The 22923-nt window shown below is 44.7% G+C and overlaps 1 protein-coding gene across 1 annotated transcript in view; it reads right to left on the bottom strand.

Annotated features, from left to right (window-relative positions):
• Positions 1 to 22923, bottom strand: part of KASH5 (KASH domain containing 5) — a 1087213-nt gene that overhangs the window by 678086 nt on the left and 386204 nt on the right. Inside the window, exon 8 of the mRNA XM_063942893.1 lies at positions 6196 to 6313. Within this exon, the coding sequence (XP_063798963.1) occupies positions 6196 to 6313 (118 nt within the window). The remainder of the gene's footprint in view (positions 1 to 6195; positions 6314 to 22923) is intronic.

Below are 22923 nucleotides of genomic sequence, written 5' to 3'. Positions count from 1 at the left end.
AGGTAAGAGTTCTGCAGCCTTGTTAGGTTCGCAGAAGCGGATATCGTTTTCTGATTCTACCACATCCACCACATGTCGCTGAGTCTATCTGGCTGGAGCCCACTCATGTGGGAACTCGTCTACTACTTTTCAGTCAGTCCGGGGATAGACTAGGACCTGTGAGTTAATTATAGAATCCAAAGGGGGACATTCTGGCATTACAGATGTTTCCCCTCACTGATTTTTCTAATAGATCTTGCCGTTTCCCCTCTGGAAGGGGAGGTAGTATGCAACGCCATACCAGAGGTGCGTCAGGTTCAGGGCAGTGTCCTGCTGTCCCTGTTAAAAAACTAAGAGGTTTAACTGCGTGGTTCTCCGCATTCAGATTTCCTGGGTGGATATCCAGGGTTGTCTTTGCCATTTCACCGGAGTGATGGCAGTGGGATGGTGTTCTTTCAATAGTAAGAGCCATTGTTGTCCTGTACTGGGACACTCTCCTGATTAAGGCGAGGTCAAGACACAAGTGGTGCAAATCGTTGTTTTCTCTCTGACTGTTCTTCAACACAGGGGAAGGCTGTTATTCCCAATGACGCAGGCGTCGGAGGAGGGTATCAGAGTAGATACGGAATGGTTGAAGTTCTGTTTGTTCCTGTGGAAAGAGATCTGAGGATCCGGAGTCGGATCAGATTTGCAGTGACAATACATAAATATGTTCCGTTGATGAAGAAGATCGGTGTGGCCTAAGAGGCTTTTTCGGAGAGCAGGTCAAATGCCAGAGTGGTTTTCATGGGGCCAGTTGGAAATGTGGTCCGGGTCTCACCTGCGCATGCGCTGGAATATAATACTAATGGCCAGGTTTTCGGTCCTGTGGTGTCGGCTCAGTTCTCACCTCCTAGAGGGAAGAAGGTTCGGATTCCAGGATGAGATCCTGGTGTCCATACTTGCAGATCTCCGAGACTGGGGAGCGGTCTGTGCAAGGGAAGGAATTCCAGAGGAAAAGGTCAAGCTGGGAAGCTTGTCTGCAATAAGCTTTCTTGAATTAAGAGCTATTTTCAATGTACATATGCTTCGTGATCTGCCCGTGTTCATTCTGTCGGACGACTTGACAGCAGTGGTGTAAGTAAGCCACTAGGGCGGAACAAGGAGCAAAGTGGTAATGGCAGAAGCCGACAGAGGTTTCCGCTGGGTGAAAAGACTGGTAAATGCTATATTAGCAGTTTTCGTCCCGGAGGTGAACGACGGAGAAATAGATTCCTCTGCAGATGAGATCTCCATCCGGGAGAAATACAGTCGATGTCGAGAAGCTTTCACTGAAGTTACAAATCTTTGAGGAGTGCCTCAAGTGGGCATGTTGGCGTCTCGCCTCAACGAGAGATCGCAGGGATATTGTTCCGGGTCAGGGGACACTCAAACTATAACAGTGGACGTCCTCGGGACACCTTGGGTGTTTTCAGTCGGTCTATGTGTCCCCTCCGTTTTCACTCTTCGGAAGGTGATAAACGTAAGAAGAACAAAGGTTCAGGCGATTCTCTTTGTTCCGGTCTGACCAAGGAGGACTTGGTATCCATTTCCTCAAGATTTACTCATAGAAGATACATGGCCTCTTCCGCTACGTGAGGAACTGTTACAGCAAGATCAGGGCGTGTATCAAGACTTACCGCGGCTGTGTTGGACGGTGTGGCGGTTGTACGCCATATCATAGCCAGAAAGGGTATTCCCAGTGAAGTCATTTCCACGCTTCTTCTGGCTAGAAAAGAAGTAATGGCAATGCCTTACCACCGTGTTTGGAGTCAATATGTGTCTTGGTGTGAATCCAAGAAGACTACTACGGAAGATTTTAAGCTGGGTTGTTCTTCTCCATTCTTGCAAGCAGGTGTGGGTGCAGGCCTAAAGTTGGGCTCCATTTAAGTGCGGTTTTGGCCTTATAAAGTTTCTCCCTGACGAAGCTGCCATAGACGCAGTGAAACACGCGTGTAGGGCACGGCGTGTCCGCGTGTACTTTACTTTATGAAATGTAGAAAACAATTATATATGAATATAATATGTTACGTAGTTACCTTCACTAGTAGAAGGCTGACACTGAGATAGATAGGAATAGACTGATAGCATGATTATAACACCTCCAGTATATACTGACAGCTACCAGTAGTCTCAGCTGCCATAATTAAGCACCGTATGGATTGTATTATTATCTCTGTGCACTACTAGCTGCATTACTGTGCTAATTATAACACACTTATGAAGAAATTGAGGCAAATAAATGTCTAAGAGTTACCCAGTTAGCAGGATACTTAAATGAATACAGTGTAACAAAATCCTGTCTAGTAACACTGAAAGACTGAGGAGAAGCAGCTGTATGTCTCATGAGTAGCTGCATGGTCTCAGCTGCCATAATTAAGCACTATATTGACTGCATTATTATTTCTGTGCACTATTAGCTACATCACTGTGCTCACTGTGCTAACTATAACATACTTATGAAGAAATTGAGACAAATAAAGGTCTAAAAGTTACCTAGTCAGCAGGATATTTAAATGAATACAGTGTAACAAAATTCTGTCTAGTAACACTGGAAGACTGAGAAGCAGCTGTATGTCTCATGAGTAGCTGTACATGCAACAGTATCTCTATAAGACTGTTACAAATAGATACATCTCTCTAAGTGAACCAAGTAGCTGGATGTTTTAATAATATACAACAGCCTACATTTTGTAATAATTCAGGAATAATAAAGAATGAATTAAACAGTAGCAATATATCCTGACACAGTGTTGTAATAAACCAATCTCACTTATGAAACAGCGAGTACACAATGGTTTGAAGTAGATTATTACTATATTCCCGATTATACAATACACCCAAGCATTTAAATTAATTTATATTAATCAATGCGAACATTGGATGAATCGAGGATAAACTCCTCTCCATAGACATTAAAATCTATTGGATGAACTGATGATAGACTCTTCCATATAGATGGTTTAATTTATATTACGTACTGATTGGAGATAACTTACTTTGCTCCCATTTATGTAGACTCCACTTGATGCATATGAAGATACAAGCCCCCCCGGGCCTCTTCAATCTATAATATAATAGGCTATATCTATAGGACCTATAGGACTATTATATATATTACAAACGGGACCGTTACAGTCCATATTAATAAAAACCGCACTGTTAAATAATAAGGAATATCCCGTCAACAGTGCAGCATTATATTGTCTGCTTTCTAACATATTGGAGATTGCTATACCTCTTAAGAAAGCAGTACTACTTATATCAAAATTCAACTGTACAAGTCCCGTCTGTCACCATAAATGAAGAGTGACAAATAAGATAACTGGAATCATTACATTCCACCAAGGAGACATATTACATTGTCTGCTTTCTAACATATTAGAGATTGCTATACCTCTTAAGAAAGCAGTACTACTCAGATTCAAATCTAACGGTATGAGTTCCGACTGTCATCACAAAGGAAGAGTGCTATATAAGATAACTGGAACTGCTACATTCCTTTAAGCAACTCTACCTGTTATTAGCAGATACGAAATTAGATAAATGAAGTTGTCTCATTAATCACTTGCTGTTCCCTATTTGACTTGAGACTGCCATATCTCCAAGGGAAGCAATAGTGAATACATAGAAATCAGACTGAAAAAGGTCTGAATGTGATTGCAAAGGAAGAGGATCATACATGACAACTAGAACTGCTATACATCTTAAAGTTGTCTTATTTGCCAATACTCCATCAAATAAGTGGAATCTACAATTAAATGGGAGCAATTTTTTCCTTTGGGGATAATAATTAATATAAAAATATCCCAATTTTGGAGATTTACTTTTCATACCATATATATTGAAATATTTCGCCCAAAGAATCTTAATCGGGAATACAGTCTAAAGGGACATAGAGATATAGTGATCCCTAACGACTGACCAATCCTACAACTGGAGGCGGGTTAAATTCATTATACCTATCTACCCCCACAGCCTTACTACTGGGAATGATTATTTAAGATTCTACCCTCACCTAGTGAATGGTGTATAAATAACAAGTTTTACTAATAATATTACAGCATAAAACTATTATATTAGGAACTTGACCATACACAGGAAAAATCAGGTGGAGGTGGTTCAGTAAAGAATTACACGTGGACACGCCTTTTAATCTTTCATTCACATTTCTTTATTTTTTCTCATCACTTATATGTCTGTTTTGTGATTTTAAACTTTATGTTTCACTGCGAGTTTGGGATTAATATATAAACACATATCTCATTTTAATGTATATTCAATAAAGGCTATTTTTTATGATACAATCACTTTCTGTCTCAAGTGCGTCAACAATACAGATTTCTTCTTATCCGTTTTTCCCTCCCAATTCAAAGTTTCTTTCAAGAAAGAATTGGCAACTTTTCCGGAAGTTCGGACCTTCGTGAAAGGAGTACTGCACATCCAACCTCCATTTGTGCCCCAGTTGGCACCGTGGGTTTTGAAGTGGTGTTGCGTTTCTTGTGTCACACTGTTTGGAACCTTTGTGGAAGGTTGTGTTAAAGATTTCTCTTTTGAAAAGTGGTCATGCTATTGGCTTTGGCATCCGCAAGGCGGGTGTCTGAAGTAGCGGCTTTGTCTCACAAGAGCCCTGTTTGATCTTCCATGTGGATAGATAGGAATTGAGAACTCGGATAATAGTTCTGCCAAATGTGGTTTCTGGGTTTCGCAGAAATCAGCATATTTTGAAGCCGGTGGTTACTTAGGCATTAGCTGATTCAAGGTCTCTCGATGTAGTCAGAGCTTGGAATATTTAGGTCGCCAATTTGGCTCAGATTGGGGAAACAGAGGCTCTGTTTGTCCGGTATGCTCCCAGCATAATTGGGGCGTCTGCTTCTATGCAGTCTGTTACACGCTGGATCTGAGATACGATTCGGTGTGCTCGTTCTACGGCTGGATTGCCGTTACCGAAGTCGGTGGAGACCCATTCTACTAGGAAGATGGGCTCTTCTTGGGCGGATGCCCGAGGTGGCTCGGCGATTTAACTTTGCCGAGCGGCTACTTGGTCGGGTTCAAACACCTTTGCTAAGCTCTACAAGTTTGATACCCTGGCTGATGGAGACCTCCTGTTTGCTCAATCGGTGCTGCAGAGTCGTCCGCACTCCCCCGCCCGGTCTGGAGCTTTAGTATAAATCCCATGGTCCTTACGGAGTCCCCAGCATCCTCTAGGACGTATGAGAAAATAGGATTTTAATACCTACCGGTAAATCCTTTTCTCTTAGTCAGTAGAGGATGCTGGGCGCCCGTCCCCGTGCGTACTGTGTCTGCAGTTATTGGTTATGGTTACACTCTTGTGGTGTTTCTTTTCTGTCAGGATGTTGCCGACGTTGCTCATGCCATGGCATGCGGTATCTTCTTATTGGTTGATTTGACACACAGGTTGTGTTACATATTCTCTCAGCATGTGGCTGTGTAATTTTTCAGCCCTTGGTTGGTGTTCTATTGAATACCACGTTCTACGGTATGTTTGAGGTGTGAGCTGATATGACGCTCACCGTGTTTAAACAATAAATTCTTTCTTCGAAATGTCCGTCTCCCTGGGCACAGTTTTCTGAGGTCTGGAGGAGGGGCATAGAGGGAGGAGCCAGTTCACACCCATTCAAAGTCTTATAGTGTGCCCATGTCTCCTGCGTATCCCGTCTATACCCCATGGTCCTTACGGAGTCCCCAGCATCCTCTACGGACTAAGAGAAAAGGATTTACCGGTAGGTATTAAAATCCTATTTTTCCACTAAAAACACGTCTTGAGTAATTAAACACAGTGTCAAGCCATGTCACAGCGAACTGATAACCTCGGTTCAATCTGTGGTGCGAACAGGGTAAGTGGTGGGTCTTCTCTCTGCCAGCACTTGGAGATGACATCATCTCCAAGTGCCGGTGATCTGGCTCTCCATAGGCTTTTAACGGGACCCGGGGTGGGATTCCAATTTACACTGCAGTCTTTTCTGAGTCCTTACCGTATCCAACCTGGTAGCTACCTGGGTCGGATTCCCAGGTCAGAGCACCTGGGTTATTTTTCAAGGACCCTCTTCCACTGAGCAGCGACCCAACTAGACTCAGCAATAATCAGGGTTATTGAGACAGTGGAAAAGGGATATAATATGTCTGTGTTCACATTGTAAAATGTACTTTGTATATGGTGAAATAAACTATACAAACCATCTGTTTTGTCTCAGTACACAAGATACCCATTTTGTCTTCTAAACTTTTGGCAAAAGTCTTCATATCTTCAAGCTCATTGCAAATAGATTGGACTTGATGCATTGCCTGTTTGGAACTAAGTATAAAATATATTATTAGAAATATATATATATATATATATATATATACATACACATACATACATATATACATATATATATATATACACACATATATAGATATATATATACGGTATCTATACACACATATATAGATATATTTATATTTAGAGTGTATATTCGGACTCTAGGTTGACAGCACTTAGGTCGACACCTATTAGTCGACAATGACTAGGCTGACACCAGAAATAGGTTGACACAGCCATTAGGTTGACATGAACAAGGTCGACATGGAACAAGGTCGACATGAGTTTTTCACATTTTCTTTTCTTTTTTGAACTTTTTCATACTTTACGATCCACGTGGACTATGACTGGGAACGGTAACCTTGCCCGAAGCATGGCGAGTGAAGCGAGCCATGCAAGGGGACATGGTGCACTAATTGGGGTTCCCGGTCACTTTATGAAGAAAACTACACAAAAAAAACATCAAAAACTCATGTCAACCTTTTTCCGTGTCGACCAAATTCATGTCAATCTAATGGCCGTGTCAACCTATTTCTGGTGTCAACCTATTCACTCTCGACCAATAGGTGTCGACCTAATGTCTGTCGATATAGACACTGTCGACCCTGAGTCCCATACCCGTTAAAACCACTTCAATTGTGCAGGTGAGACCCTTCTCTCATTAAATACATGGTAATCCACTCCAATGCTATAACACCAGACCAGAATTAGAGGAACCACAGCAGCTTCTTGCATGTGATCAAGTATATGTGGTCCAATAGGAATAAATTATATGAATTTGCATTCGATTTTATAGGTGAGTTTGAAATGGAAATCCTAAAGCGAACACAAAATTACCAGTCAAAACCTAATCTTAGTAAATGTGGGATTTAATGGCCCTCATTCCGAGTTGTTCGCTCGGTATTTTTCATCGCATCGCAGTGAAAATCCGCTTAGTACGCATGCGCAATGTTCGCACTGCGACTGCGCCAAGTAACTTTACTATGAAGAAAGTATTTTTACTCACGGCTTTTTCTTCGCTCCGGCGATCGTAATGTGATTGACAGGAAATGGGTGTTACTGGGCGGAAACAGGCCGTTTTATGGGCGTGTGGCTGAAAACGCTACCGTTTCCGGAAAAAACGCAGGAGTGGCCGGAGAAACGGTGGGAGTGCCTGGGCGAACGCTGGGTGTGTTTGTGACGTCAACCAGGAACGACAAGCACTGAAATGATCGCACAGGCAGAGTAAGTCTGGAGCTACTCTGAAACTGCTAAGTAGTTAGTAATCGCATTATTGCGAATACATCGGTCGCAATTTTAAGAAGCTAAGATTCACTCCCAGTAGGCGTAGACTAAGCGTGTGTAACTCTGCTAAATTCGCCTTGCGACCGATCAACTCGGAATGAGGGCCAATGAACGAAAAAGAGTGATGGTTTGATTAGTCGATTTAAATTGAACCTTAAATTGAATACAAAATCAAACTTTAATAAGCATACCCCCTAGTATCTCTCTCTCTCTCTCTCTATATATATATATATATATATATAAAGAGATGGCTATTAAATACCATGGCTATTAAATGAGACTGTGTCTATTAAATGAGACTGTCAAACATAAACCATACTGCATAAGTTATAAGAAAGTGGGGGAGCACTGACTTTGGACTATCCCAAAACGGTTTTGACAGTTTCTTTCCTCTCGCACAGATAGTTTTCTGTCACACAGCATACAAAGATATTGTGTTTTTCCCATGTATCATAAAAATGCTTACTTCAAAACCAGATCAACGTGTTAACTTGGAATTTTTAGTTAAATTGAACAAAAAGACCACAGAATCTTTCCATATGCAAACCGAGGCTTACGGGTTTGAGAGTATGGGCTGGCTCCTCCCTCTATGCCCCTCCTCACAGACTCAGTCTAGAAACTGTTCCCGAGGAGACGGACATCTTCGAGAGAAGGATTTAACACAGATAGTGGCGAGATTCATACCAGCTCACACATACAGGGCACATCAAGCTAACTTAGCTTGTAAACTAAGCAACCGCTGCAAACATTACTTAACAAGTAACAATGCAGTACTTAACTAAAACAAAAGTTGTACTAAACCAGATAAAAATTGCAGGAAAACGAAGCGCTGGGCGGGTGCCCAGCATCCTCTACGGACTACGAGAAAAGGATTTACCGGTATGTAACAAAAATCCTATTTTCTGTTAAGTCCTAGAGGATGCTGGGGTCCACATAAGTACCATGGGGATGTACCAAAGCTCCCAGAACGGTTGGGAGAGCGCGGAGGCACCAGCAGAACTAATTGACTGAACTTGAGATCATCAGAGGCCAAAGTATCGAACTTGTAGAACTTTGCAAACGTATTCGACCCCGACCAAGTTGCAGCTCGGCAAAGTTGTAACGCAGAGACACCCCAGGCAGCCACTCCAGAAGACCCCACCTTACGAGTAGAGTGGGCATTGACAGACAGGACACTGCAAGCCTGCCGTAGAATACGCATACTGGATAGTGAACCTGATCCAGCAAAATATTGTCTGCTTAGAAGCAGGACACCCAATTTTCTTGGGATCATACAGGACAAACAGAGAGTCCAATTTCCTGTGACGAGCAGTCCTCTTCACATATATTTTCAGAGCCCTTACAACATCCAAGGACTTTGATGAAATTGAGGAGTCAGTAGCCACTGGCACCACAATAGGTTGGTTGATATGAAATGCCGACACAACCTTCGGAAGAAACTGCTGACGTGTCCGGAGCTCAGCTCTATCTTTGTGGAAGATCAAGTATGGGTTTTTACAGGACAAAGCCCCCAACTCCAACACCCGTCTAGCAGAAGCTAAAGCCAACAAAGTGACAGCCTTCCCCAAAAGAAATTTGACCTCAACCTCCTGTAGAGGCTCGAACCAGTCCGATTGGAGGAACTGAAACACCACGTTAATGTCCCAAGGCGCCGTAGGCGGTACAAAGGGAGGTTGGATGTGCAGAACTCCCTTCAAAAAAGGTCTGAAACTCAGGGAGGGCAGCCAAATGTTCTTGGAAGAAAATGGATAGAGCCGAAATCTGGACCTTCACAGATCCCAACTTCAGGCCCATATCCACAACTGCTTGTAGGAAAAGGAGAAACCGTCCCAGTTCAAACTCCACTGCAGGAAATTTATTGGATTCACACCAAGAAACATTCTTTTTCCAAATTCGATGGTAATGTTTAGACATTACTCCTTTCCTAGACTGTAACTGTATCAGGGTAGAAATAACCGTGATCGGAATGCCCTTCCGTGCTAGCATTAGACGTTCAACCCCCATGCCGTCAAACCTGGCCGCGGTAAGTCTTAATAGGCGAACGGCCCCTGCTGTAGAAGGTCCTCCTGAAGAGGAAGAGGCCTTGGCTCTTCTTGCAGTAGATCCAGAAGATCCGCGTACCAAGCCCTTCTTGGCCAGTCTGGAGCAATGAGGATCGCTTGAACCCTTGTTGTCCTTATGAGTTTTAGAACACTTGGGATGAGTGGAAGTGGAGGAAACATGTACACCAACTGGAACACCCATGGAGTCACCAGGGCGTCCACTGCCACTCCTTGCAGGTCCCTCGACATGGAACAATACCGCCAAAGCTTCTTGTTGAGACGAGAGGCCATCATGTCGATCTGGGGTGCGCCCCAAAGATCTGTCACCTCATTGAACACCTCCGGATGGAGACCCCACTCCCCTGGATGGAGATCGTGTCTGCTGAGGAAGTCCGCTTCCCAGTTTTCTACTCCCGGAATGAAGATTGCTGACAGCGCAAACGCGTGCTTTTCTGCCCAGAGGATGATTCTTGTTACCTCTGCCATTGTAGCTCTTCTCTTCGTTCCGCCCTGTCGGTTTATGTAAGCCACTGTTGTCACATTTTCCAACTGCACTTGAATGGCCCGATTCCTCAGAAGATGGGCAGCTTGGAGAAGACCGTTGTAGACGGCTCTTAGTTCCAGAATGTTTATCGGCAGGTCGGCTTCCAGACTTGACCACCTTCCTTGGAAGGTTTCCCCTTGAGTGACTGCGCCCCAGCCCCGGAGACTTGCATCCGTGGTTAGAAGGATCCAGTTCTAAATCTTGAACCTGCGGCCCTCCAGAAGGTGAGGTAATTGCAGCCACCAGAGGAATGAAATCCTTGCCTCTGGCGACAGACGTATTCTCTGGTGCATGTAGAAATGGGATCCCGACCACTTGTCCAAGAGATCCAGTTGGAAGGACCGAGCGTGAAACCTCCCGTATGCAGAGCCTCGTAAGAGGCCACCATCTTCCCCAGACGGTGAATGCACTGATGAACGGACACCCGGGCTGGCTTCAGGACATCCCGGACCATCTTTTAAATCACCAACGTTTTTTCCTCTGGGAGAAACACCCTCTGCACTTCCGTGTCGAGGATGATTCCCAGAAAGGACAACCTCCTGGTTGGTTCCAATTGTGATTTTGGAAGATTCAGGATCCAACCATGTTCCCTGAGATGCTGGGTCGTGAGTGTTATTGACCGTAACAGCTTCTCCTTGGACGATGCCTTGATCAGTAAATCGTCCAGATACGGAATTATGTTCACCCCCTGTCTGCGGAGGAGAATCATCATTTCCGCCATCACCTTTGTGAACACCCTCGGTGCTGTGGAGAGCCCGAATGGGAGAGCCTGGAACTAAAAGTGACAGTCCAACAATGTGAATTAAAGATAAGCTTGAGGCGGCAGCCAAATCGGAATGTGGAGGTACGCATCCTTGATATCCAGGGATACTAGGAATTCCCCCTCCTCCAGACCTAATATCAATGCCCTTAGAGACTCCATTTTTAACTTGAACTCTCTCAGAAAGGGGCCTGACCGAACCATCCGGTTTCGGTACCACAAAAAGATTTGAATAGTAACCTTTGTTTTGCATATGAGGTGGTACTGGCACAATAACTTGTGCCTCCACCAACTTATGGACGGCGTCTTGCAAGACAGTCCTGTCTGCCAGCAGAGCTGGCAAGCCTGATCTGAAAAATCGGTGAGAAGGGAGATTTTGAAATTCCAGCCTGTACCCCTGGAACACAATATCTTGCACCCAGGGGTCCAGGCCGGAGGACACCCAGGCATGACAGAAATGTCTGAGTCTCGCTCTCCCACCGGCCCCACCTCCGAAGCGTGCAGTCCACCATCATGCGGAGGACTTTGGTGTACCTGAAGCAGATTTCTGTTCCTGGGAACCTGCAGACGCAGGTTTCTTGAACTTGGGCCGACCTCCCCGAAAGAAGGTGTTGGACGGCCTGGCCTTTCTGGGCTTGTTAGACCGAAAGGGCTGTGATGTAACTGAAGAAAAAGGTTTATTCAGAGCAGGTGTAGCTGAGGGAAGAAAGGGTGACTTACCAGCCGTACCCCGTGGAGATCCACGCATCTAACGCTTCCCCAAAGAGAGCCTGACCTGTGTAGTGTAGGGTCTCCACACTTCTCCTGGATTCCGCAACGGCAGACCACTGGCGCAACCACAGTCCTCGACGAGCTGATACTGACATGGAGGAAATCCCCGCAACCATGGAACCCAGGTCTTTTATGGATTCTACCAGAAATCCTGTCGAATCCTGAATGTTACGTAAAAACAATTCAACATCACATTTCTCCATAGTATTCAAGTCTTCAAGTAACGTGGCTGACCACTTTACTATAGCTTTGGCAATCCAAGTACTGGCAATAGTGGGATGTAGTATTGCCCCAGAAGCCGTGTACATGAATTTTAGCTTATTATCAATTTTACGATCAGCCGGCCCTTTCAAGGCGGTAGATCCTGGAACAGGTAAAACCACCTTTTTTGAGAGTCTGGATACTGATGCGTCAACAATAGGTGGATTTCCCATTTTTTCCTATCCTCTACCGGGAAAGGAAACGCTACCAGAACCCTTTTAGGTATCTGGAATTTTTTAGCCGGGTTTTCCCAAGCCTTTTCAAATACAGCATTTAATTCCTTTGCCGCAGGGAAGGTTAGCAAGGCTTTCTTATTTTCAGTGAAGTAAGCCTCCTCAACCTGCTTGGGTGTTGTATCAGCAATATTCAACACCTCCCTAATAGCCTCTATCATCAACTGCACCCCTTTTGCAAGCGATGCAGCCCCCCGCAACACATCCCGGTCACCGTCTGCAGTTTAAGAATCGGTATCATCCTGCATGATCTGAGCAAGAACACTTTTATGTGAATATACAGCGGGAGCCCTGATGTACCAGAACTGGGCCAGACTGCCATAGAGTTCTGTAAAGCCTAACTTGCAGATTAATTTTGTGCAACCCTATTTGAAATCTGAGAAATCATAGATTTGATAGAGGATAACCACTCATGCTCCCTTGCTGGAATCTGTGCTAAACCAGTGCAATCCTGATTAGATGGAATGGGATCATCCTGAGAGTACATATCCTCTGCAGCATATGACACAGAGTCCCTGGACATTGCTTAATGGAGACCACAGACACTCCACAAACACACAGGGGGGGACAGACAGAGTTTCACCCCCAAGAATGGCAAGAGAGACACAGAGATTGGAGCCAACCCACACACAGCGCTTTTAATATTAAAGGGAGACCCAATATCAGTGCTGACTGTGCACCTTAATAGGTTACACAATCGTTTTGCAGCCTACCCCCCCTTCTACAACCCCCTGGTACCGTGATAGATAGCTGGAGTTGCTGTGGAGGGACTTGCTCTTCACTGACAGCGTTGTGCAGGCAAGAAAATGGCACTGAGCGCTGCTGGGTCTGCTCTGAGAAGCTCCGCCCCCAAAATGGCGCTGTCTTCCCGCTCTTCATAGGAATATACTGGCCTGAGAATTTATGCTGGCTGAGATCTGGGGCCCCCGACAGGCTGTGTGACCAGTGTAGGGTGTAGGCGCTGGCTCAGGGCGCTCCTCACAGCGCCGCACTATGTACCGCTGAGCCTCCGGAGCGCAGTTAATACTGCGCTCCTACCCTGATGCCGCCATCTTCACACCGGCCCTCCGCTTGCTAGAAGGGTCGGTGACTCACTTGCCACAAATCTTCAGCTCTGTAAGGGGGTGGCGACATGCTGCTGGGGTGAGCGATCCCCTGTGGCGGGGAATGATCTATCCCCTTAGGAGCTCAGTGTCCTGTCAGCGGAGATAGTGGCTCAGACCCCGCAGGGCGGACACTACTTAGTGCCACCAAGCAGGGAGGCTGTTGCCAGCAGCCTCCCTGTAAAATAATAAACTCTAAAATAAACTTTACCAGAGAAACTTTGTAGAGCTCCCCTAGCTGTAACCGGCTACTCCGGGCACATTTTCTAAACTGAGTCTGGTAGGAGGGGCATAGAGGGAGGAGCCAGCCCACACTCTCAAACTCTTAAAGTGCCAATGGCCCTGGGTGGGCCTGTCTATACCCCATGGTACTAATGTGGACCCCAACATCCTCTAGGACGTAAGAGAAATATATATATATATATATATATATACACACACATACACACTGTATATATATATATATATATATATATATATATTGTCGAAGTCAAAAAAATATTATATAGAAAGAACATACAGACTCCACACATATAAGTCGCTATACTTTCAAATACGCGCAGCAAGCACAGCAATATATGGTAACACACGCATTTACACGGACATGCCACAGATGGATTCGACACTTATTTCATACAGTACATAATTATAATAATATCAAGCGCCAGACATCATAATGATTTAAAATTATATAATGGAGTAATGTCATGTATGTGTATTATTGGAACGAAGCAAGATACACCTGTCATATTTGGTATTAAAGCAAGCAGATTAATGTGTAGATTCATTTGATACTTGTTATTAAGTTGTAGGACATGGCAACAAATAGTTATTATTAAATGTATGAAAGCTAGAGTCATTTTTATAAGGACAATAGACATTTACAGTAACAGGTGGTGGACAGGAAGCTCAGGCCAGCCCCTTTTGATGTCTTCAAGGCTGAACCTGTTTAGCATACGAACAGACTAGTGACTCATCATGAATGAGAAAGTTCCCTCTCCCAAACTAGATAACACATTACAGAGACACACAGTTCCCAGTTGCTGTTTTTTCCCAGACGATGATGGAGGTGCTTCTAGTCCGGTTCCTGCATGATTTTACAGAGAGAGAGAGAGAGAGAGAGTGATATGGAGGGACGAATTTATATGAGAAAGATATGGTAATTGTATCGCTGGCCTGTAACTGTATGTATTAACTACTTACTGTATGAATTGTAACCATGTAACTATATGTATACTGTACATTGGGATATATTGAATACATATCCTTTTAATAACAAATATATACATCAATGAGCTTTGGAACTCAGATAATGTGTGGGTGTATTGTTTTCTCTTATGGGATGCAGTGTTTTGCGATGTATAGCGCACATTCATGGCAAATGGAAATAAGATGTGCAGGCGTCTACAATATATATTAGAGCGGGCATTTTAAATAGTTGTTAAAAAAGCAATTTGGTATTCACAATAAATATATATATATATACATACATATACAAACAGAAAACCCAGCACTCACCAAAGTAAGCTCACTTATCCTCAACAATTCAATAAATAAATGATGGGGGTTTAGTTAGTGGATTGGCCAATGCATGGAAGCCTGCAAACCAATTGCCAAGGTACCCCACCTTCAAGCAGGTCCTACACTATCACAGAGTCTGAAAATCTGACTACTTTACTGCTGTTGCACACATCATCTGCCTGCTAGATTTAATGTGCACCTGCCACACACTTTATGGCTTTTAAAGGATAATAGAGTCGACACAGGGGTGCATGAGAAAGCTAGTGGCCATGGTTAATAAGAGTTATGGTTAACTCTTATTAACCGTGGCCACTAGCTTTCTCATGCACCCCTGTTATCCTGAACCTGTCTCTATTATCCGGAACCTGTCTCAGATGTTCCTTAGCAATCTATCTAAGCCAATGTAAGGTGACTAGTGTACCTTTAAAAGCCATAAAGTGTGTGGCAGGTGCACATTAAATCTAGCAGGCAGATGATGTGTGCAACAGCAGTGAAGTAGTCATACAAACTCCAAACAGATGGGTCTCTGTGCATTTTGCGCATATACGGAAGCCACAAAGACATATACAACATACTCATACCACACATAGACAAAACATGTTTAGCATCATTATGTATTAAATTATATAATAGAGATTAACATCAGATATATATGTATTATTGGAACTGATCTAGATAAACATATCATGCTTAGTGTCAAAATGATCAGGAGAATGTGTGTGTTAATTTGATAGCTATGGGTAGATTGTAGCACATTGCAACAATTAGTTATGACCAAATGTATGAATACAAAGGATTTCCTGAAGACACATGTGCCAGAAACCTAGGACAAAAGCCCTCACACTGACCTATGAACCATCGAGTTCTTGAGAGGTCTGGCCCCTGGACCAATGGAAGAATATTAAACCAACTGTTGTATACACCCATTATTTTACTGTATAAAGGGACTCAGATTCCGGGCAGCTCTCTCTCTGATACATTCACACACACTCACTTACTTACACAAACACACACACACACCATTATCAGAAGTCTCCTACCTGAGGACTGGCTGCCTGGGACCAGAGAAACTAAGAGTATATTGGCTGTAACTGATTCTTTTGTAACTATAACTGCTTCTTGTGTAATTGTAACTCTGTAACCATATTTATATATATTATAACTGAATGATATACTGTACATGTTATATTGTATGCATACCCTTTTAATATGGAAAATATACATCTCTGAGCGTTGGACCTCAGCCTACCATGTGTGCGACTGCTAGCTTTCTCTTGAGGGATATAGTGTTAGCGACGTACAGCACACTTTTATCGTATATGGTAATAAGATGCGCCTTGCGTCCGCAGTATATATTAACGCTGGCATTTAAATATTTATTAGAAATAATTTGAAATTCACAGTTGGGGGCTCCGTCCACGATATCATGTACTTAATGATGCGCAGTACAGATGCTGCTGTTGTCTACCAGCTAAGGATGGACGCATCTAGATGCTGCTGAACTGCATGCCGTTTTTTTGTTATCAGTAAGGTGCCGATATGAATCAAGGAACAATATATTTCTTTGTGTGACAAAAACACACAATATTTGAAATTCTACAGCATATTTTTATTGTTGCTAAACGAGGTTCAATAAGTCATATTGTGTTTGATTCAGATTGGATTGTTTATCTGTTAAGTAAATTTCTCATACGTCCTAGAGGATGCTGGGGACGACATCAAGACCATGGGGTATAGACAGGATCCGCAGGAGACATGGGCACTCTAAAGACTTTTCATTGGGTGTGAACTGGCTCCTCCCTCTATGCCCCTCCTCCAGACCTCAGTTTTAGAAATGTGCCCAGGCAGACTGGATGCACTCTGAGGAGCTCTACTGAGTTTCTCTGAAAAGACTTATGTTAGGTTTTTTATTTTCAGGGAGATCTGCTGGCATCAGACTCCCTGCTTCGTGGGACTGAGGGGGCAGAAGCAGAACCAACTTCCTAAAGAGTTTCATGGCTCTGCTTCTCGCTGGCAGGGCACCATTCGCTCCTGAAGGGTACTGAACGCTAACCGTGTCTAGATGCTCACTCCCACAGCACGCCGTCACACCCCTCACAGAGCTAGAAGTCAGAAGACAGGTGAGTATGAGAAGAATGATCTTCTATCAAGTAAGTGACGGCTGAGGTACGACGCGGCTGGCGAGAGTGCAATGCACCATTTCTGCCCACACACACAGGCACTGCAGGGTGCAGGGCGCGGAAGGGGCACCCTGGGCAGCAAGAAATATACCTCAAACTGGCTAACAGGGGGCATAAGATGCCGCTGGCACAGCCCTACCCCCGCCAGTATAAATATTATGATGTATACTGAGTGTAAGGATGCGCCATTGCGGGGGCGGATCTTCTTCCTCAGGCAGCCAGCACACTGCTCAGCGCCATTTTCTCTCTCTCCTCAGGCTGCAGAGAACACGCTGGTCCTCTCCTCCACTTCTGACAAGTACAGGGTGCTATTAAGGGGGACACAAAGCGATTGTGGTGCATTTTAATAGTATGAATTACTGTTTAAAAGCGCTATTAGGCTGTAGGCATACTGTGTTCACAGGCAATACTGGCGCTGGGATTGTGAACTGGCTGCTCCTATCCTGTGTCCCTCTGACAGATTTTACTGTGGTTCTGTCCCCAAATAAGTCCCAGTGTGTCTGTGAGTGTGCTGTACACGTGTGAGGCATGTCTGAGGCAGGGAGTTCCTCCCTGGAGGAAGCCATATTAGGGACACAGAGTTGTAATGTGGTGGCACTACCGGCACACCAAGAGCCTGCATGGGTGAAAGAGATACATGACAGTATGCATCTGATTAACCGGAGATTAGATAAGTCTGAATCTAAGGCTGCATGCTGGAGAAAATCTGTGGAAGATGTGATTTTTCAGGATGCTGTTATTCCTTATGCGGGCGGCCCCTCTGGGTCACATAAGAGACCGTTTGCGAATGTTGTAAACTCTGATACCGACACGGATTCTGATTCTTGTGTCGACGATAGTGACTCCAGAGAGATAGATCATAAATTGGCAAAAAGTATGCAATATATGATTGTGGCTATAAGGGACGTGTTGGAGGTTACAGAAACCACTCCTGTACTTCAGGAGAAGGCTTATTTATGTAAGGAAAATAAATCCAAAGTCACGTTCCCTCCTTCACACAAACTAAATGCTCTGTTTGAAGGGATGTGGGAGAATTCTGATAAGAAATTTCGTATTCCCAAAAGGATTCAGATAGCTTACCCTTTCCCGGCTGAGGACAGAAAAAAATGGGAGTCACCCCCTGTGTTAGACAGTGCGCTTTCCAGGTTGACAAAGAAGGTAATTCTTCCTGCTCCTGGTACGGCTACTCTTAAAGAGCTGGCAGACCGCAAAATGGAAACGACATTGAAATCCATTTATGTTACCAATGGTACACTGCTCAGGCCCACTATTGCCTGCGCATGGGTGAGTCGCGCTATTGAAAAATGGTCAGAAAGCGTGTCATCAGAAATTGACACGATTGATAAAGATGAGATACTCCTTAAGTTAGGGAATATTAAGGACGCTGCCGCCTACATGCTGGAAGCAATGAAGGATATTGGACTCTTGAGTTCACAAACCGCTACCATGGCAGTATCGGCTAGGCGGGCGCTGTGGATTCGCCAGTGGAACGCGGATGCAGATTCCAAAAGAAACATGGAGGCACTCCCATATAAAGGTGAGGCCTTATTTGGCGATGGCCTGGATGCGTTAATCTCAGCGGCTACCGCAGGTAACTAGACATTTTTGCCCTCTGCGCCTGCACCGGCAAAAAAGACCTATCACCCGCAAATGTAGTCCTTTCGGCCCAATAAATACAAAAAGACGAGAGGTTCCCCCTTCTTTGCAGGTAGGGGAAGGGGAAGGGGAAGGGGAAAGAAGCCCACAGCGGCTCCAGGTACCCCTACTTCTGCCAAATCCTCAGCATGATGCTGGCCGCTCGGGTGGGGGCACGTCTCAAACTCTTCAGCCAAGGTTGGATTCTGTCTGGCCTGGATCCCTGGCTGTTGCAAATAGTATCCCAGGGATACAAACTGGAGTTTCAAGATGTTCCCCCATGCCGATTTTTAAAATCGACCTTGCCAGTTTCTCGGCCAGAAAGAGAAGCAGTAACAGCGGCAATCCAAAAATTATGTCAAGACCAGGTCATAGTCCTGGTACCGTTGTCACAACAAGGGCGGGGATTTTATTCAAGCCTCTTTGTCTTTCCGAAGCCGGATGGCTCGGTCAGACCGATCCTAAATCTAAAGGATCTGAATTGTTATCTGAAAAGATTCAAGTCCAAGATGGAATCACTTCGAGCGGTGATTGCCAGTCTGGAGGAGGGGGACTACTTGGTGTCGGTGGACATAAAGGATGCTTACCTGCATGTTCCCATTTATCCTCCTCACCAGACTTATCGGAGATTCGCGGTTCAGGATTGCCATTACCAATTCCAGACGTTGCTCTTTGGCCTCTCCACAGCGCCGAGGGTATTCACCAAGGTGATGGCGGAGATGATGGTCCTCCTTCGTCAGAAAGGAGTCAATATAATTCCTTATCTGGACGATCTCCTGCTAAAGGTGAGATCCAGGGAGCAGTTGTTACAAAACATATCACTCTCTCTTGTCAATACTTCAACAACACGGGTGGATCATAAATTACCCAAAGTCACAATTGGAACCGACGACAAGGTTGTCTTTCCTCGGGATGATTCTGGACACAGAAGTTCAGAGAGTATTTATTCCGCTGGAAAAGGCTCTGGAAATCCAGAAAATGGTAAAGCAGATATTGAAACCATCGAGTGTGTCGATCCATCAGTGCATTCGGTTGTTGGGGAAGATGGTGGCGGCCTACGAGGCCATACAGTTTGGCAGGTTCCATGCCAGAGTATTCTAGTGGGACCTGTTGGACAAGTGGTCGGGGTCACACCTACACATGCACTGAAAGATAATCCTGTCGTCAAAAACCAGGATTTCGCTCCTGTGGTGGTTACACAGCTCTCACCTACTAGAGGGACGCAGGTTCGGGATTCAAGACAAGGTCCTGCTAACCACGGATGCGAGTCTCCGAGGCTGGGGAGCAGTCTCTCAGGGAGAAAACTTCCAAGGACGTTGGTCACATCAGGAAGCCTGTCTTCACATAAACGTACTGGAGCTAAGAGCCATTTACAACGGCCTTCAACAAGCGGTACATCTTCTTCAAGACCATCCCATGCAGATCCAGGCGGACAATGTAACAGCAGTCGCGTACATAAACAGGCAGGGCGGAATGAAAAGCAGAGCGGCAATGGCAAAGGCGACAAAAATCCTCCACTGGGCAGAAAAACATCTACAGGCTCTGTCGGCAATATTCATTCCGGGAGTAGACAACTGGGAAGCAGACTTCCTCAGCAGACACGATCTCCATCCAGGAGAATGGGGCCTTCACAAAGAAGTCTTCACAGAGGGAGTTCCTCAAATAGACATGAGATACTGTTCCAGGTCGAGAGACCCTCAAACAGTAGCAGTGGATGCACTTGTGACCCAGTGGGTTTTCCAGTCAGTGTATGTCTTGCCTCCACTTCCGCTGATCCCAAAAGTACTCCGGATCATAAGAAAAACAAAGGTTCGAGCAATCTTCATTGCCCCAGACTGGCCGAGGAGGGCTTGGTACCCAGATCTTCAGCAGTTGCTCGTAGAAGATCCTCGGCCTCTTCCTCCTCGAGAGGACCTGCTGCAGCAGGGGCCGTGCGTGTACCAGGATCTACCGTGGCTACATTTGGCTACAACAGCATGGCTGTTGAACGCCGTCTCCTAGCCAGGAAGGGTATTCCCAAGGAAGTAATCCCCACCCTTATTCAGGCCAGAAAGGGAGTAACGTCTAAACATTACCACCGTATTTGGAGAAAATATGTGTCTTGGTGTGAATCCAAGAAAGCTCCTACAGAAGAGTTTCACTTAGGGCGTTTCCTCCATTTTTTGCAGGATGGTGTGGAGGCGGGCCTCTGATTGGGATCAATCAAGGTTCAGATTTCGGCCTTGTCAGTGTTTTTCCAAAAACAATTGGCTTCTCTACCAGAGGTTCAGACCTTCGTGAAAGGGGTTCTGCACATCCAGCCTCCATTCGTGCCTCCAGTGGCACCATGGGACCTTAACGTGGTATTGCAGTTCCTTCAATCGGATTGGTTTGAGCCTCTACAAAAGATAGAGTTGAAGTTTCTCACTTGGAAAGTGGTGATGCTTTTGGCATTGGCATCTGCACGGCGGGTGTCTGAATTGGGGGCCTTGTCTCACAAGAGCCCTTACCAGATCTTCCATGAAGATAGGGCAGAGTTGAGGACTCAACAACATTTTTCTTCTGAAGGTGGCTATTGTAGTGCCAGTAGTTACTGACACATTCACCGATTCAAAATCTCTAGATGTGGTTAGAGCTTTGAAAATCTATGTTGCTAGAACAGCTCGTATACGGAAAACAGAGGCTCTGTTTGTCCTGTATGCTCACAACAAGATTGGGTTGTCCTGCTTCCAAGCAGACTATTGCACGTTGGATCAGAAATACAATTCAGCAAGCTCATACTATGGCTGGATTGCCGTTACCGATGTCGGTAAAGTCCCACTCCACTAGGAAGGTGGGCTCATCCTCGGCGGCTGCCCAGTGGGGTCTCGGCATTACAACTTTGCCGAGCAGCTACTTGGTCAGGGTCAAATACATTTGCTAAGTTCTACAAGTTTGACACCTTGGCCGATGAGGACCTAAACTTTGGTCAATCGGTGCTGCAGGGTCATCCGCACTCTCCCGCCCGTACTGGAGCTTTGGTATAGATCCCATGGTCTTGATGTCGTCCCCAGCATCCTCTAGGATGTATGAGAAAACAGGATTTTGATACCTACCGGTAAATCCTTTTCTCCTAGTCCGTAGAGGATGCTGGGCACCTGTCCCAGTGTGTAATTTACCTGCAGTTTAGTTATTAGAGTTACACAAGTTGTGTTATCTTAGTTTTCAGTATGTTGTTGCAATTGGTTCATGCCTGTTGGCATGTGTTATGTTGAATGACATGTGTGCGGCATGGTTGAGGGTGTGAGTTGGTAGATATCTCACCACTAGTTTATGATAAAGTCAGTTATTACCTATAAACATTAAGCTATATTCTATTACGGACTAAGTACGCTATTGGCGCACTGAGTACCGTAAGGGTACGCACCTAGCGTAGCAGACGCTAGGCCGTGGGCGCGAGACACGAGCGGCACAGACGCTCACAGAATTATATAGAGTAAACCTTAAGTAATGAAACAGTGTAAGGATATGCTTATACTTTAAACCTTAGCAGCAAAGCACTATACCTTTAAAACTTTAAGTAGCGCTGGTGATACAAAGTATCAGCAGTGCATACACCTTAACAATGCTTATACACCTTAACAATGCTTAAACAGGTTAAACCACTTTGAAAGCCCTGGCATGAAAGTGACAACACAGCACTGATTTGTATTTGAAAAACCACATGGTTCTAAGGCCACTGTGGATAGATTCTAATAAAAGGTTAAACAATACATATCATACACTACAAACTAACATCAAAATCTAACAATAACAGAGAATAACATGAGCAATGGCGAACAAAATGGCTACAGAGAAATATACATACATGGGGATGATTCGCAAGCGCGTCCTGGATTCCAGCCCTCAGCCTTCAATGTGAAAACCTTGCAGAGAGAGTGAGTGACTGGACAGGCAATGGTGGTCTTTATATACACAGCATACAGTAACAATACAATGGTCCCTATAATCTCATGGTTCATTGGACACAGGAATGTGTCTCTGCATTATAACAAAAGGTCATAGGTGGGTTCAAACAGGTGGGCTGTGTCTCTCCCCAACTGCTGTAGTGGGTGGTATCCTCTGGATTCCCCCCGCATGGATAATGAACAGCAAATATAGTAAATGTCTATAAACTATTTTTGTACATAACTATATGCAGGAGCGAGCAATCTCTTCCTAACCAACACCGAAATGTTACCATTAAAATACTCTACAGCTGGATACTAGACACCACCGTTCAACCTTTATCTGACCCTTCCTATCATGC

Source organism: Pseudophryne corroboree, chromosome 10, assembly GCF_028390025.1.
Source record: "Pseudophryne corroboree isolate aPseCor3 chromosome 10, aPseCor3.hap2, whole genome shotgun sequence".
Lineage (NCBI taxonomy): Eukaryota > Metazoa > Chordata > Amphibia > Anura > Myobatrachidae > Pseudophryne > Pseudophryne corroboree.
This window is presented reverse-complemented; position numbering and strand designations above follow the sequence as displayed.